The sequence below is a fragment of the Pomacea canaliculata genome, linkage group LG1 (assembly GCF_003073045.1).
Source record: "Pomacea canaliculata isolate SZHN2017 linkage group LG1, ASM307304v1, whole genome shotgun sequence".
Taxonomy (NCBI): Eukaryota; Metazoa; Mollusca; class Gastropoda; order Architaenioglossa; family Ampullariidae; genus Pomacea; species Pomacea canaliculata.
The window spans coordinates 36,442,400-36,458,187 of NC_037590.1; the positions used below are offsets into that span (position 1 = coordinate 36,442,400).

At 35.8% G+C, this 15,788-nt stretch overlaps 1 protein-coding gene across 2 annotated transcripts; it reads left to right on the forward strand.

Annotated features, from left to right (window-relative positions):
• The first annotated feature begins 266 nt into the window (after positions 1-266).
• On the forward strand, positions 267-15,379 carry LOC112557750 (inhibitor of nuclear factor kappa-B kinase subunit alpha-like). 2 transcript variants are annotated; one of them, XM_025227769.1, is made up of 20 exons: positions 267-545; positions 1,648-1,756; positions 2,293-2,508; positions 2,720-2,878; positions 3,204-3,293; positions 4,370-4,494; positions 4,949-5,056; positions 5,493-5,631; positions 6,266-6,457; positions 6,717-6,845; positions 7,228-7,319; positions 7,645-7,746; positions 8,314-8,363; positions 8,647-8,711; positions 8,976-9,088; positions 9,352-9,401; positions 9,648-9,753; positions 10,618-10,762; positions 10,899-11,068; positions 11,236-15,379. In XM_025227769.1, exons 2-20 carry the CDS (start codon positions 1,661-1,663, stop codon positions 11,492-11,494), a joined length of 2,406 nt encoding a protein of 801 aa, XP_025083554.1. In that variant the 5' UTR covers positions 267-545; positions 1,648-1,660; the 3' UTR covers positions 11,495-15,379. The 2 variants fall into 2 exon arrangements, with proteins under 2 accessions (XP_025083554.1, XP_025083563.1); XM_025227778.1 differs by lacking the exon at positions 267-545 and adding an exon at positions 626-1,508.
• The last annotated feature ends 409 nt before the right edge of the window (positions 15,380-15,788 follow it).

A 15,788-nucleotide genomic window follows, 5' to 3' on the forward strand; every position in this document is an offset into this window, starting at 1 on the left:
AACAAGGGAGAATATGTTCCCCACTGCTAAAAAGTATCTTCTTAATCGAGATAATTTTAATTTCTCATTGCTCACCAAGCGCTATGTATCAAAGTTTTCATCCATATGTGTGTGAGATAGAGAGAGAGAAACGATACACTGCAGCATGGGAAATACAAAATATTCTGAGTGGAATACACAATAAAAATTAAAGCTCGTAGCTACACGTCCGTGCGTGTTGTATGGACACAATAAATCTGACGGCAAACACAACATTAAGTTACCGTGTGACTATAATTTCCACAATAATAAACTACATAGTTATACGTATTAAAGTGTATTTTTTCGGTTTAATCCTTTTAACATATGTAGAGGGAATCGAATGAGAAACGTAAACTGACAAGACTTGAATCGCTGTTATCCGTGTTCTAAGAGGAAATTATTTCGCCTATCACCGTATCGAAAATGGCCTGCTTCTCTTGGGGTTTTCTATTTCGTTAACCACAAACATTCAAGTGTTAGACTATCTGTACTTCGTTGATGTTTAAAATTGAGATGACTAGCAGGTAAGGCTTTATTACCATTAAAATGTCATTAATCGAAATACTATTATTCTAGGACTCTATAGCTAGCCTGCTATAAGTTTCCTCTTAAGACCGGAACAGAAGTTAGCGCAATCGAGAGACTTACCCCATGCGTATTTAGAGTGAAGACGCTGAGGGAGGGGGAATATAACAAGCGAACGTTGATCAAAGGATATCGTTTGTACAGTGATGGGTCAATAGTTTGATGTATAAATGTTTATAACAGCAAAAACGTTTGTCCGCAAGCGCATGTGTTAAAGTGTTTGTATAATTATGGTTACCGACAGAACATATAACAATAATTCATGGCATACACTAATATTTCAGAGGTGTGCTAATATTTTTTCAGACCATTACTTGATTTTGTAGATAAGCGTCGCATGTCAGATGACTTAAATCATGTAGCTAGATCCTAAGCTGTACATATCCCAATCAATTCAAAATGTGTTGTACATATATTTGAGAATAGTTGACTTTCTTCATAATAAATTTTTGACCATTAGGCAGAGGGTTTTCTTTTGTTTTTGATATTCATGCTTTCTACAGGCTGGATTGCTGTCTAAAACAAATACAACTAGGACATACAGACTGAAAGTTTCTTACCAAGCTCATTTATCACTAAGTTTCAACAAAAGTTTGATTCAAAACCATCAATTGAGTAAAGCGCTCTAGTTATTGTCCTTTATCTCCTACTCCTCACCATCATTATTTGTTAGCAAATATTAGCAGTTTAGATAAGAACAGGTTACAATATTCAGGCTAAGAACAGGCACAACAGACTAAAACACCACCTGAATAGACTACTCCATCTCTGACATAACTTCTGTGCTCATGTGGAGAAGTAGAGCAGACTGTAGAACACATGCTGCAGGACTGCAAAAAGAGTCCAGTCCAATAGAATTATTCAGAACAAGCCCTCTACAGTTCAAACTGCATGGAGCTCTGGTGAGTAAAGAAGAGCACCGAGTTTTTCTGAAGAACAAACCTTCAAGTGCAATGGAAATATAGGCATATGAAAAAAAAACCAATTAAGACAGCTTTTGTGATTTTCATCATTGTCAGGGGTATGACATCCTTCTTCCAGGAACAGGTGACAGATGTTTGCTGGGCAGCAGTGTAAAAGAGGCCCTTGGGTGGAGGAGAAGACCTTGGGCTCTGGTGGCTTTGGAACTGTAGTTCTGTGGAAGAATGAAGTATGTATAAAGATCCTTTTTTACAACTATGTGTTTTTAAAAAAAAATCTTGACAGGTCCTTGGGTGCTAACATCCAAACTGATGTTTCTTCTGGACCAAGCCTGAATGATTTTGTTGAAGGCTATTAGTAATATTTTAAATTTACTAGCAAAGGTACATGTATCTTTGAGTACTGTGGGTCTCAAACTTACAGCAAATGTAACCTGGGTGAGACTTTAATTACTAAGTTATTTTTAATTGGAAATGTTCACTGTAATACATGCAGCTTTACTAGCCATTGGTGACTTGTTACCAGTTTCCAGCAAGAGAGTTATGATGAAATCAGTTAAACTTCTTGTTAAAATATTTATTTCACCCATTCAGTTTATGTCAGCCATTCAGTCAACATATTGGGCATCTGACTTACAGGAGTAACCATCTATCTCTGAAAGCAAAACTCATTTGCTTGCTTAAGTCATATGCTCACTTTAAATCATGAATCCATTCATTCAGACTTGTATAAAATTGCAATCACTGATTTGTTTTTCTTTTTTAGGATACTGGGGACCAGATAGCACTGAAGCGATGCAGGGTGCAAAATGAGATGACACCCAAAAATAGGCATCGCTGGCAGATGGAAGTGGACATCATGAAGCGATTGCATCATGACAATGTGGTAGTGGCCCTTGAAGTACCACCTGAACTAAATGTTTCAAAAGATGAGCTCCCTTTGCTTGCAATGGAATATTGTTCTCGTGGTGATCTTCGCAAAGTATGTTGCTTTCAACTTCACTTATGTTTTTTATTATTATTTATTCATATATCTTTAAAAAAATCAAGAATATACCACTTCAGTAATAGATTATCCTCTACATTCAGAATGTGTTGTTTGAAAAGTCTGTATTGAAGTAAGATAATATTGATACGATGTTGCTCTCTGCGTGTCACAAGTAGTTTTATATCATTGGAGTTTTTTCTTTCAGGCTTTGAATCTGGAAGAAAACTGTTGTGGTATGCAGGAATATGAAATCCGCTGTTTAACTGCAGGGGTAGCATCTGCTCTTGAATATCTTCATAATAAAAGAATAATCCACCGTGATCTCAAACCAGAAAATATAGTTTTACAACAAGTTGATGATGTGGTATGTTTTAATGTAGTTTTGTAGAATGGTTCTTTTTGGGCGTTAGAAACATATTCTCTCTGTACATAGTTTCTTGTTTTGATAGGTGGTTGTGTATCTTGAATGTTTAGCTATTGTTTTCTTTCACAGTTTGTAATTTTATCTCTTAACCGCTGTTGCAAGTTTGATTTTATTTCTTGTATTATTTTTCTTGTTACATTCGAGATAAGTTATATATGTGGTCAAAAGAATCTGGTACCAGTTCAAAGTGCAAGATTTTATTGTAAACCCTAATTTATGACTGTGTTTGTGTGTGTGTGTGTGTGTGTGTTGGTGTGCTTTGCAGATTGTTTACAAACTTATTGATCTTGGTTATGCCAAAGAGCTAGACCAGGGAAGCATTTGCACATCATTTGTTGGAACTCTACAGTATTTGGTATGACCCCATATTTTTTTCTTTCATTTCTTTGTGAATTTTCTGATGCCCACATGAAATTGGCTTTAACCACAAAATGAATTTCCTTAATAACACTGGTCAATACTTAAATTATTACTGACTTAAAAGGTTCTAGTATCTTGGTGTGCTGAACACAAATATGAACATGACAATTCTTTATTCGCTCTCATTTTTTAGATATTTGATATAGTTTATTTTCTATGTTTCACCATGTAAGTTTCTCCAGTAGGACTTTAACAACATCCTAAATAAGCCTAGAATAATGTAATATTGCATCACATTGCATAATATCATGCACACATCATCCAGATTGTATTGCATCATTTTCTGAAGTAAGTGATGTCAGCAGTGTATAATATATAGCCCAGTCAGGAAGGATGGGCATTTAAAATATTTCAGACTTCGTGGGATACAGTTAAGCTACTGTTGTTATTTTATCCATTTAGTTACAATACAGAATACTAATGCCTTAATACCGAGGACCACTGGACTACTATTGGACACTCCACAGAGATGCTCCTGAACATCTGTTACACAAAGAAATCTATGATGTATATGACCTGATTTTTTTTTTACAGGTTTTAACCATTGGTCAATTACAGTTAGCATGTATTTCGTGATGTACACAATAATTATTGCAGATTACAAAAAAAAAAAAACTATTTTTGCATTTGATCATATTCTTGTTGAGCACATAAAAATTGATAAGAAATGGCTAATTTTATTTCAGTAATATGACTTTTGTACAAAATTGTTGACCAGTGTAATCCATACTTCTGTTTCATCTTCACCTTAGTGTAATATATCTACTTGAAGAGCTTTCTTTTTTTGTGGGAATGTGTTACTAAATGGAAGAACAAAACCAAAACATCATCTGAACTTCTGATTCACTGTGGCCACAGTTATGTATATTTTATGAAACCTAGCTTACATACAAGCCAGTTTTTCTGCTATAGTGGCTATTTATCCAGCCTATGAGAAGTCTTGATGTTGCTTTATTATCAGTTACATTCATTTTTAAGATAAATTTAATCTTTATTAATAATTTGTTTAAGGCACCAGAGTTGTTTGCAAGCAAACAATATTCACAAACTGTAGACTATTGGTCTTTTGGAACTGTTGTCTTTGAATGCATCACTGGAATTCGTCCATTTCTACCTAATGTTCCTCCTGTTCAGTGGTAGGTTGGGGTTGTTTAATAAATCTATAGCATTCGTAAAACTCTAGGAACCTCAAAATTGATGAATATATAGAACTCTTACACCCACACCCACAGATTTTGTGATCTTTAAAATTTCTCAACATTTTTCTTTATTTTCTTTCTGTTCTTTACCATTTACTGGTTGTTTTTTTTTTAACCTCCATAAACGTGGCAGCCTCTGTTTCTGCAAAGTTTTAACAAGGCTGTTTAAAACCATCACTGAGAAATATTTAAAAATTTGTGTCAAAACTTGAAGCAAAAAAAAAAAAGAATTTTTGATCATGCAAAAGACAAATCTTTTTTACACCCAGCAATAAATAGTACAAAGTTGTTTTACGAGTGTGTCACACAAGTGTCTTATAAGTCTTTGTTGGATATTTATTTTTGAGACAATGTTTGTAACACTATGATTTTTAAAGACTTTTTATTGTAGGCATCAGAAGGTCTGTGGCAAATCTCCAGATGATATTTGCGCCTTCATTGATGGGAATAATGACGTTCAGTTTTCAAAACATATTCAGTGGCCCAATCATCTTTGTCGGTAAATATACACATCTGATTTTAAAGTATAGCTGATGGCAACCCTAGAAAGATGTAACCATTTGTGATGTTTGTAACTGTATGTAAACCTATAATTTATAAATAAATTTATCATTTACAAGTCACCTCATAACTTTATCATTACCTCATATCCTGATGATATTCTCTTAAAAGTCATAGGTCTTTTTGAAGACACACAAAAATTGTTGGTTGTTGATTCATATCTTGTCTCTAGCACGTAAGATTTTTAGGATTGGACTAGTTGATTGTGGTAATTTTATAGCCTCGGTTTCTTGCTTGAAGTAAAACACCAACAACCAATCTACCTTAAAAGCCATGCATTAAGCACATATAATGCATTCTGCAATAATCGTAAGTTATTTCTTCTCAGTAGTGTATGACTAATCATCCTTCCTGCTTATATGGTGCATTCTCAGAACAATGAAGACCTACATGGAGCAATGGTTACGACTAATGCTGCGATGGGATCCAAGGGCTCGTGGTGGAGGTTTGGTTCCAGACAACACTGGTCGACCAAGATGTTTTGTGATGTTGGAGCATATTCTCGCACTGAAGGTGTGTATCACGATGTAAATTATGTTTTCATACCCATAGACCTTGTCTGTAATATTTTGATTCTTAGTTAGTCTTTTCTTTTAAGCACTCACCTTATGTGTGTATGGTTTTGTCACCATGTGTTTGTAAGTGACTGACTTCATATTTATATTTTAATTGTACAAGTATTAAATGATAAACAAAGAGTCTTACCCTATGTGATAAATGGTAAAAATAACACAATACATAAAACATAACCAGTAATGCTTCATATAATACTTTTCAGAAAATGTATGTATTGCTGTGAAGATGTCTTATAAATGACCTTTGTTGTAAGCATAGTGTCTCAGTCCAAAAGATACAGATCTTGATACATTCTTACTAAAAATAATGAAAGTACAATGATCTGTTGAATAATTTGAATGATGGAAGAACAGTGGTATCAGTGTGTACACAATTTTTCATTATTGTCACTGTCAGTCTTTATGCTCTTTTTCAAAAATGAAATCTTTGTTCACAGGACTGTGTTTTATTTCTGATGCCTGTTAGATATACACATACATACTTGCAGACTTTCAGTAATATGTAATATTGCACTGTGGGCTCTGTTGACTGTCATTTTGACATTATGTTTTCTTCTACATTCTTTGATCAGATTGTTCATGTCCTGAATGTGGAATCAAACCAATTGCTAGCTTATCCTCTGAAGGAAGAGAACACATTGGCATACCTTCAACAACTGCTGGAACTAGAGACTAAGATACCTATTGCTGAACAGGATATATTGCTGGCAAGTGGCATCTCACCTGAACCACACCAGTCTTCCATGCAGTGCTGGTCAGAGCCAGTGAGTTTCCCAGCAGCATGCAGTGAGGGTTAGGAGAGGTGTTTGACATGTTCTTTTGACTGTCAGCATTGTTAGATTGTGCTGATACATAGGAGCTTCTTTCCTGAAACTGATGCTTGTATGCAGACATTACCCAGCGTTATAGGAAAAAATAAATCTCATATAAATACAGAATTTCTAAATAAGTGGCATTCTTTACGAGCATATACTTGTGTGTGTGTGTGTGTGTGTTTTCTGTATTCTTCTTCACTTTCTACAGAGTTCAGAGGAATGGGTTGTGTTCCTGTTCCGAAAAGCGGGATCAGCTGGCACTCCTCGCAGACCCAAACAGTTGCCTCACATGCTTCAGTGCATTGTCAAAGAACCAAAGACACTCCTTCCATTCAATGTAAGTGCTAGAATCCCAGTGCTGAAAAATTGAGGGATGATCATGTGTCATTATGTAATTGTATTTGTGAGATACAAACGTAAACAAAAATTATTCATAATGAAAAGGGAGTGTCTTTACCAATGAAATGTAAATAAAACTCAAAAACAAAATTAATATTTGTGTAGTGTTCAGATGCATCAAATCTGTCAGCTCATGTTAAAAATGTTCTCTGGTTTTCTATTTAATGTGATCACTCTCATCAAAGATCCAAAAGACAAACTTCTACAATGGTAGTCTGGAAAGATTAGCCAGAAAGACTAAAAGAGAGTATCTCTTCCAGTTAATGTAAATTTAAATATCACATAAGTATGTGATATCTGTCAGCTCATGTTTTCTGCAGGATCAAAGAACAGCATGGGCACAAGCAGTCTTTTTCTGCCAAGAACAGAACAAAGATTTAAAACGGCTGATTTTAAGCCAGAGAGCTGCCATGTACAGTATTATGGTTTTTTTTTGTTTTGGTTTCTTATGATGACATTTTAGAGAGATTCCCAGGTACTGAGAGAGCCTGCATGTAATCATTGAAGTGTATGCACGATCATTCACCTTTCTCATTATTATGAGAATAAAGTGACAGAATTCAACCTAGGTGAAGCCATGTAACCTGGCTAGTATTGAATATATGGTTTAAAGCTGATGAATTGTGTTGTGTTTAGATTTTATTGCTCAGTAAATTTTGATAAATCCTTTAACTTTGCACCTTTCCTTTTATCATTGTCACTTGCTTCTGGAAAGACAATGTTTCTCATTTGTACAGGTTAAATCTGCTGAGAATCAATTCCAACTTTGCAAAACTCAAAGCAAGGATGATGAACGAAATGGAAAAGTTGATGGCCAGGAAAGATCACTTCAAAGAAAGGTAAGCAAACAGCTTGTTTCTTTGAAGCAATGTACCATAGAGCCTTGTAGGTAAACTGTGTCTGCCATGATTATGGTGTTAATGGAAAGACCAAAGGTCATCTGAAGACAGTAGTCAGTAGCTGTGACCATTGTATTAAGATTTTTCTGAACATGAAATTTTGCATTAAGCAAAGGGCTTGTATTTGTTCATGATGTTCTTGTCAACACAGGTTTGCATAATTTTTTATTTGCATTTTATTAAAACCAAGGGTCAGCATCCTTTCTTCTGCTAAAGTTGTTTGCTGTGGAGGAATCTGATATATCAAGTACACATGCACAGGGCCCCTATAAATATTAAATCTGCCTACTGCTGCATGCAAATGTACAATTGTCACTTGTCATGACTTAAAAACTTCGTCAGCAGTCATCAGTAATTCTCTTCTTAACACTGCTGCATTCTAAATTTTTCATAATTTTAATATCTTTAATGTATTGTGAGCTTTTGTTTAAAAAATATTTTCTTCCTCTCCCTTTTCTGCATTATTGTTGTGACTAGTGTGAGCAAAGGATGAATCTTCTTTTCCAGCTTGGAGTTTGACATTCAACAGTATAATGATCAGGCTAATGGTGGTGTCAGTAAGTGTTAAAAACATCAAGTACATTGTCAAACTCAAGCTTATTCTGTTATCCTTCTTTTTTCTTTCTTACATTCTCCCTCCTTCCTTACAACTTTCCTCCGCTTACTTCTTTCTATCATTTGAGTGTTTGCATTCAAGGATGCATGTATCTGTGCATATGTCTATGCACTAATGTATGTGGTATCCTTCAATATTTTGACTGGAAATACTTTACTGTATTTTGTTGCAGATGTCACTATCATATAATGTCTATAATCTCTAATTTGTGTCCTTACAAACAGCATCAGAGAGAATGTTCAGCAAGTGGACAAAAATGGGAGAAGACATTGAAAAGTACTTACAGCTGGTGAGCAAACAGATTATTTTCTGCTCAAATTTAAAGCAATACCTTTTGGATAATGTAAGGAAATTGGCACATATTGTGAATAATAAAGACAGAGTTGATGAATTACCTTTTATACATACCCAAAACAACTTCTACATATTACATGTTAGTAGTAGATTTATGCATATTATATAGCTGAAGCCATTAGCTGTTGCATGGAAACAAAATCTCTGTTTATGTTGAAAAGTGTTCACAGCAATGTTGTGTGTCTATGTCATCTTGCAGAAGGAGCGAATAAGCCAGGTGGATCAGAAGTCTGGGGCCCTAATGACCAAAATTGTGGAGCTTCAGAAAAGTCCTTTCGGAAAGTCGCGTCAAAATGAGACTCTTGCAGAGGTGTAAGTCACTTTCTTTAATGATTGGTAGTTTCCAGCTAAGTTTGCAGAGCTTACAGTCTAGGAATAATGTGTCCACTTTAGTGGTATGGTGATTCCAAAGTATTTTTCACATTGTTTCTGGGCACATTTTCCTCTTCCCTCTCCTGTTCTTTTTTAGATATGTCTGTGTGCATGTTTATGGGTGTTTGTGTGTGAGTGAGGTGAGTGCAGATTATAGAAAAATGAGATAAGTGTGGCAAGAATTCACTTTTCTCTGTTTGCAGTGAAGCCAGAGCTAAAGGTTTATACCAGGAATTAAGGCAAACTCCTAAAGGTGAGCACATAGCATTAGCTCTTTTTCTGTCTTTGCATTTGCCTAATTTTTAATTTTCCCTACAAAAAAAACTTAAGTATATTAAGGTCATGTCAGTTTTAAGTGTGTTAAGTCAAGAATGAGGGCAAAATCTGATTTTTCTTCTGCATTTACAATAGTTTTTCCCACTGAAAATATCAGCAGGGAACTTTTCAATTTTTTAAAGTAAAAACATTTTATTTTTAATAACAAAATCTATTTTTGCAGAGCATCGTGCTAGTAACATGATGGAGCACACTAACATGGTACAGTTAGTCGTACGTTGCGTTCTGGATCAAGAAAAGGCTATGACAGACCTCTATGTCCACCTGAGGTATGTATCTAACTTTCAGAATAGCCTGACGAAACAGAGTGTCCTGAAAGATATCAGGGGCATTTAAAGTACTGGTTGTCAAGATGTTTGGTGTTCAGTAAAATTATATAGAGATATAAAGGGGTCTTCAAGTTGTGTAAAATGTCACTTTTTATCTTTTTTATTTTCTCCCTCACTCCGCTATCATCCCAGGTACAGAACTGTCTTCAATTTATTTAATGGCATGAGTCTCTTTCTCATCAAGAGTATGTATCCGTTGATGACTCTGTGATGTAACAGGATATTTTGAACAACTTTCAAGTTAAAGAGCTTGATATAAATAATTGAGGTTTTGGAAGTGTTGAAAATACAGTTCACCTCTTGTAGACATTCTGCTCTGTTGTGTATATGTGCTCACTATTGCACAAAATATGCAAGTGTGGTGGGCCTTGTCAGCTGCCGTGTGTGTGTATGTCTATGTGATTCCCCCAACAACAGGTGCTGGCCAGTGGACAACTGACACTTTGTGACTGTTGCATTCATCTGATAATCTATCCCTCACCTATAATACTAAATTACCTTTAGAACTTAATCTCTTTAAATCAAGGCTTTTCATCAATACACTACTTAATTTCAAAATGCTGAACTCACACATATATAGTGACCATCCGCTGGCTTAACTCATAGGCAGATTTACTGTATAAAGATACAAGTAGTTTTTATTATTTCACAAGCAGTGGTATTATTTTAAGTACACTGTGCTTCATGAAGGGTTTTCCTCTGTCATTGTATTTCCTCTGTCATTGTCATTGCCATATATTTAAACACAGTAAAGTGTCATTGTATTTCCTCTGTCATTGTCATTTTACATATATTTAAACACAGTAAAGTGATGGAGTGTCGACAAGAGCTTCAGCGCATCATACCTGAATTACAGAGCTGTTGCGAGGAGATCTCTGCAGCAGGACGACAGTTGACAGCTCATCAGCGCAGTCGGCAGCAAGACATTTGGATGCTGGTGAAAGTGGCAGTGAGTTTCCCGTCTTTTTTCATCAATCTGGTCATACACTTCTCAATAATAACATCACAGTGAGCTCCTGCGCGTCACACTTTGTATGCATGTGTACATGAAAACATGCATTTTCATATGTCTGTTTGAACCACAGCTGAAGCAGGCAAAGCCAAGGATGTCACGATCCAACTCGAGTAACAGTCCACTGAACAGCTCAGGACTTTCTACTGGCCCAGTAAGTTTATCCTCGGTGGCTTCAGACTTGGGATCTGGCAGTCATGTGTCTCTGCGGCTTATGGAGGAATCACGTTTGATAAATAAGGGGTGAGTGTTTTAATCAGCAATAAATGTATGACAAAAAGGACAAAAGTTATATAAAGGTCAGTCATCTGACTAGGGATAAGTGATTATTCTGTGTCTTTAATTTCGTTTGATTGAGGAACATGAATTCAATAATCACGAAAATGTGTATTTTTTTATTTCTGTGGTAGGGTGAAAGATGTCATGTCAGGCCTTCTCAAGGAGCAGGAAGACTTGTGTTCACTCATGACTGAGATGGATGAGCTGAATTTAGATATCCTAATGACTGGGCCTGCCACCACCTCCACCATTACCACCACTGCAAGCATGCCGTCTCAGTCAAAATCAGCCCTGGCAATATCAAATACCGCTACTCACACAACAAATGTACATATGTCACCTCACAACATATGGAATGCAAGAATTTCTACTGCAGGAGGAAATGGCTAACAGAAATGTTGGATTTCCAAGGTTACAATAGCCACAGGCAGCTTTACCTGTTGAAAGTAGTCAGGGTTCACAAGCTTTTGTTATTAAGTACTTGTGACAAGCTTTGCACCTAGAAAGTGGGAATGTGCCTGCTGTCATGGCTTCTAATCTACAAAGCTATAAAATTGGTTTAGTCCTTGCTACTCCTTGAGGAGCATAGGGCCGCAACAAAACTATAAAATTACTAATGTTTAACAAACAGCAGGCAATGGTCCATGATATGTGATATAATATGAACTACTGTGTTATTTCCTTGAAGTGATATGTCAGTGATAAAACTGTCATTCCAAATGGGATGAAAACACAAAAAGGCATCTTTCAAGGACCCAGAAAGGAAAATACAGTGGTACATTGGCACTCAAACCGCTTCAAGCTCAAACATTTAGGTCCTCCACCAATATTTTCAAGAGAATTGCTTTGGTGTTTGACCACTTGCTCGGCACTTAACCGTGGTACTGAAACCTGCACGAGACGTCACACTTTGGTGTAAAACAAAGGGGAAAGCATCACTTCGCATGTCAAATTCAAACAGTAGAGACCTGTCCTGGTGATGTATTCATGACTTCATGTTGTTGTTTTTTTTTTTTTTTGTTTCGTTTGTTTTATTTTTGGAGGGGTAGGGGTTATTTATATATATAGTCACGAAGAAACCTTCTACTGCTAGAAAGTTAAGGAAAAAGGAAAACAACAAGAATAACAATTGAGAAAAGTTGCCACAGAGTGGCTAAATTAGCTGTTCAGTATGGCATGTTTAAGTTGATATCAACAATACTGAAACATAAAGGGGCCATTGAAACAGCAGATGTAGTGAAAGAAGTAAAAGCTGTAAAAGAGCAAAGTTATCAAATAATTGAGAGGTTATTACTGATGTGGATAAATGAAAAACAGCTGGAAACTTTTTTTTTGGTCCATCTTTTTACATATGCTGTACTCTAAAGCACTGTAGATAATACAAGGTAGTTATAGCTATTGGTCAATGCCAGAACCAATTAAAACACATTTACATTATTTCTTAACTGATAACTGATCCGCACTTGACCAGCCTTCCAGAATGGAAGTCAAGTGCTGAAGTACCACTGTACAAGACTTGCCTCATGTCTAGCTAAACAGTTCATTAGCAAAGTTTGTGGTTTTGAATAGGTGTCCACTAAAATTCAGGAGCTTAAGTAGTAGTGATGTGCACCTCTGATGTATTTGATGCCATTTCCTATATTTACAAAAGGGGCAGACAAAAACAAACATATCCACCACATGCATAAGTACATTACTATACTCATGCACTCATCGTAAGATATTTTCCCTCATCTTGTAATTGGCATTTCAAATTTCTTGTTATAAAGCCATGTTCATTTATATCTGGGTATGCTTTATCACAAATAGCAAAATATTTTTTTCTGGTGAAAAACACCTTGTAAAATTAGATTCTTCAAGCCGGTGATAGTTTTTAAAACTCCTTTGATACCAGTCCTTTTGAGCTTCTGTTACTAACAATTTCTGATTGCTACTTATAAAACAGCAAAATGTATTACTATGAGCACTGCAAAAAAAAAAAAAATTAATGACTAGGTAGTAATACCATTTAACACAATCACTAACTTACAAAACCAAAATCTGTTAGGGAAATATTAATGGATAGTGTAACCTGGAGTAATGCATATATACTTACGCTACTTCACCAGACAGAAAGTAGTTCTGAAGGTGTTTTATACCTTTTTTTATCATTGCTTTTATTTTCCTTTTGATGTGGAAGATTTGCAGTTGGTTAGAAGAGGTTGCTACAGAAACTTAGAACCAGCTATTATGTATAGTCCCATAACTTACAAATTTTGCACGCAACCCACGAAAAGTTCATTGCCTTTTCTTTTGTCAATAAAAACTCCTTAGATTGTGCATAGGATATTTTTTAAAAAGTGAGCATTATTCTTACCAAATTTCCAGGGATTTTTTAAAGTGACGTGATCATTGTCTGTGTATTGGCTAAATATATGTAAGCACAAAAGAGAATTAAGTTCTGAACGTGATTCAGTGCCATATTTTGAATTTTATACACTTTGTTTTCTTCGGTGTTATATTGTGTAAATTGTGTCCTTAAATGCCATCTCGTCTTTGAGGATGAGTCATACATATCACAGCATACAAAAAGGTACAACAATTTTAAATTAACATGATGTCTCATAGACACTGCCAAATATGTTTTATCCAGTACAGGGCTTCTGCTTACGCAAAAAATTGCGTACAGTACGCATTAAAAGTTCGGAGGACCCCTTCAATTTTCGTCAATGGGGTCCCCTTCAAATTTGGGCAAAGAACAGGGACCCCTTAAAAAATCTGAAGAAGGGGTCCCTGGGACCCCAAAGAATTTAGCCTTAGTAGAAGCCCTGCAGTACGTAACCAGAATTATTCAACTGGGATCTCTTACTGCAGAAAGTCACATTCTAGATCATGCTACAGATTTCAGAGGGTTTGGGTGAGTTTTTAAGGTTGTGGCAAAGGTTTAATGACAAGGATGACAACCTGTAGAGAATTCTATTCCAGCTATCTAATTAAACTTTGTCTCGAATAAATGAGCAAAGAGGCGAGAGCTAGTCTATAAACTAGCTCTAGCTGAGAAATGGGACAGATTGTGAGGGCAGTCCAGTGGCTCAAGTTACTTCCACCAAGACTGACCAAAAGTCACGCTATTCACAGAACATGTAGTCATGTCACAGCTCTGCAAATGTAGCAATCACCAGCTGTTTGGAAAAAAGTTCTTGGGAGTAATGGAATAAAGTTAAAGCTGGTGCTCTTACACCAGTCATACAAATACATTAGCCAGTTTGGCCAAGGTGACACTTGTGGACAACACTCTATGCCCCCCTCTTTTTTTTTTTTTTTGATTTCCTCAGCATGACTGCTTCACTTAGCTATTGCCAGAAGTTGGGAGTCATTCTGCGTAAGATTTTTTGCCTGACCTGTTAAACATCTTTGACACACTTTCTTTAAATCTGAATATTGTGGCAAGGCATGACACATTTTCGAGATCTGTGGTCAGTAGATGATAAAAAATGTATACAAAGTTGTGCTTGTCTACTCATTAAAGCTGAACCATGTCCCCTCCCCCCCAACTCCATTCTAACATCTTTCTCACATCGAAATCGCCACTACCACCACTTGGTCACATGTAGATTGTTAGTCTTTTGTATGGCTTTGTACAGGAGGTACATCAAGAAAATGGCAGAAACTGGATATTTGAGATAATTTCATCTGTTAACATTTTCATTGTCAGATATAAAGGTCAGTTTTTAAAATAAAAAATGAAGCCTCAAGAGACATCTATGGTGTATACAGTTCATTTTAATTATAATTATGCAAGCTCCTTTGATACTTTCTTTGTTAATTTGATGTTGGTTTTGCTTAACCATGCATACATTAATGTTCCAATGGAATGAGTATATTGAGACATGACCCAAATTACAATATGTTTGTTGGGAAGATAATTTTCTTTTCTCCTTGGGCAGGATTGGAATAAGTCACTATTAGCATCCTTCTGAAAAGATGATGACCAGTTAACTGTGAAATGAACAGTTTCTCTAAACTTGAACAAAATTTAATCTTGGCAATTGTTATAGCAAAACGTTTGAAGAAATGTTCCTGTGAATGTAGCCATTTCAAAATACTTTTCATTGCTTGTAAGTTTTGGTTAGAAATCGAGATGTTGATCAGCTTTAAAAAATTGCAAGACTTAACTAGGCATGTTGTTATAAGGAAATGAGATGACATTTTTTAAAACTCAAGGACTTTACCACTTGAATGTCAGTCTTCTTGTTTGTAACTACTCAAATAATGAAATTAAATGTAATTATCAGATTTTTTTACACATTTCCTTTTTCATAATATCTTTAAATGTCAACCTGTTAGTAAGAAGTTTTAAAATAAAATGTGCAATAATGAACAGGAGAACATCCACCCCCAACACTTTGCTATGGCTGCTTTGCAAGAGGACCATCAGCACGGACACACTCCCTCTTTTTACTTCGTTTGATGATATAGAAGTGCTTCCACCTATGGAGTATGAGAAAACCGAAGAACCCAACACCCAGCCCTGCAAACAGGTTTCACGTTCTCTTCTGCCCTTGCCAGATATCTACATGTATGCATGCTTATAGACTCATCTTTGTGAGAATTGAACAGATCTGCAGATGTTATATGTAGCTTTGTTCTCCAAAGTAGAAGCAATGAGGATATTTTTTATCAAGCCTGTTATTCCTTCTATCAC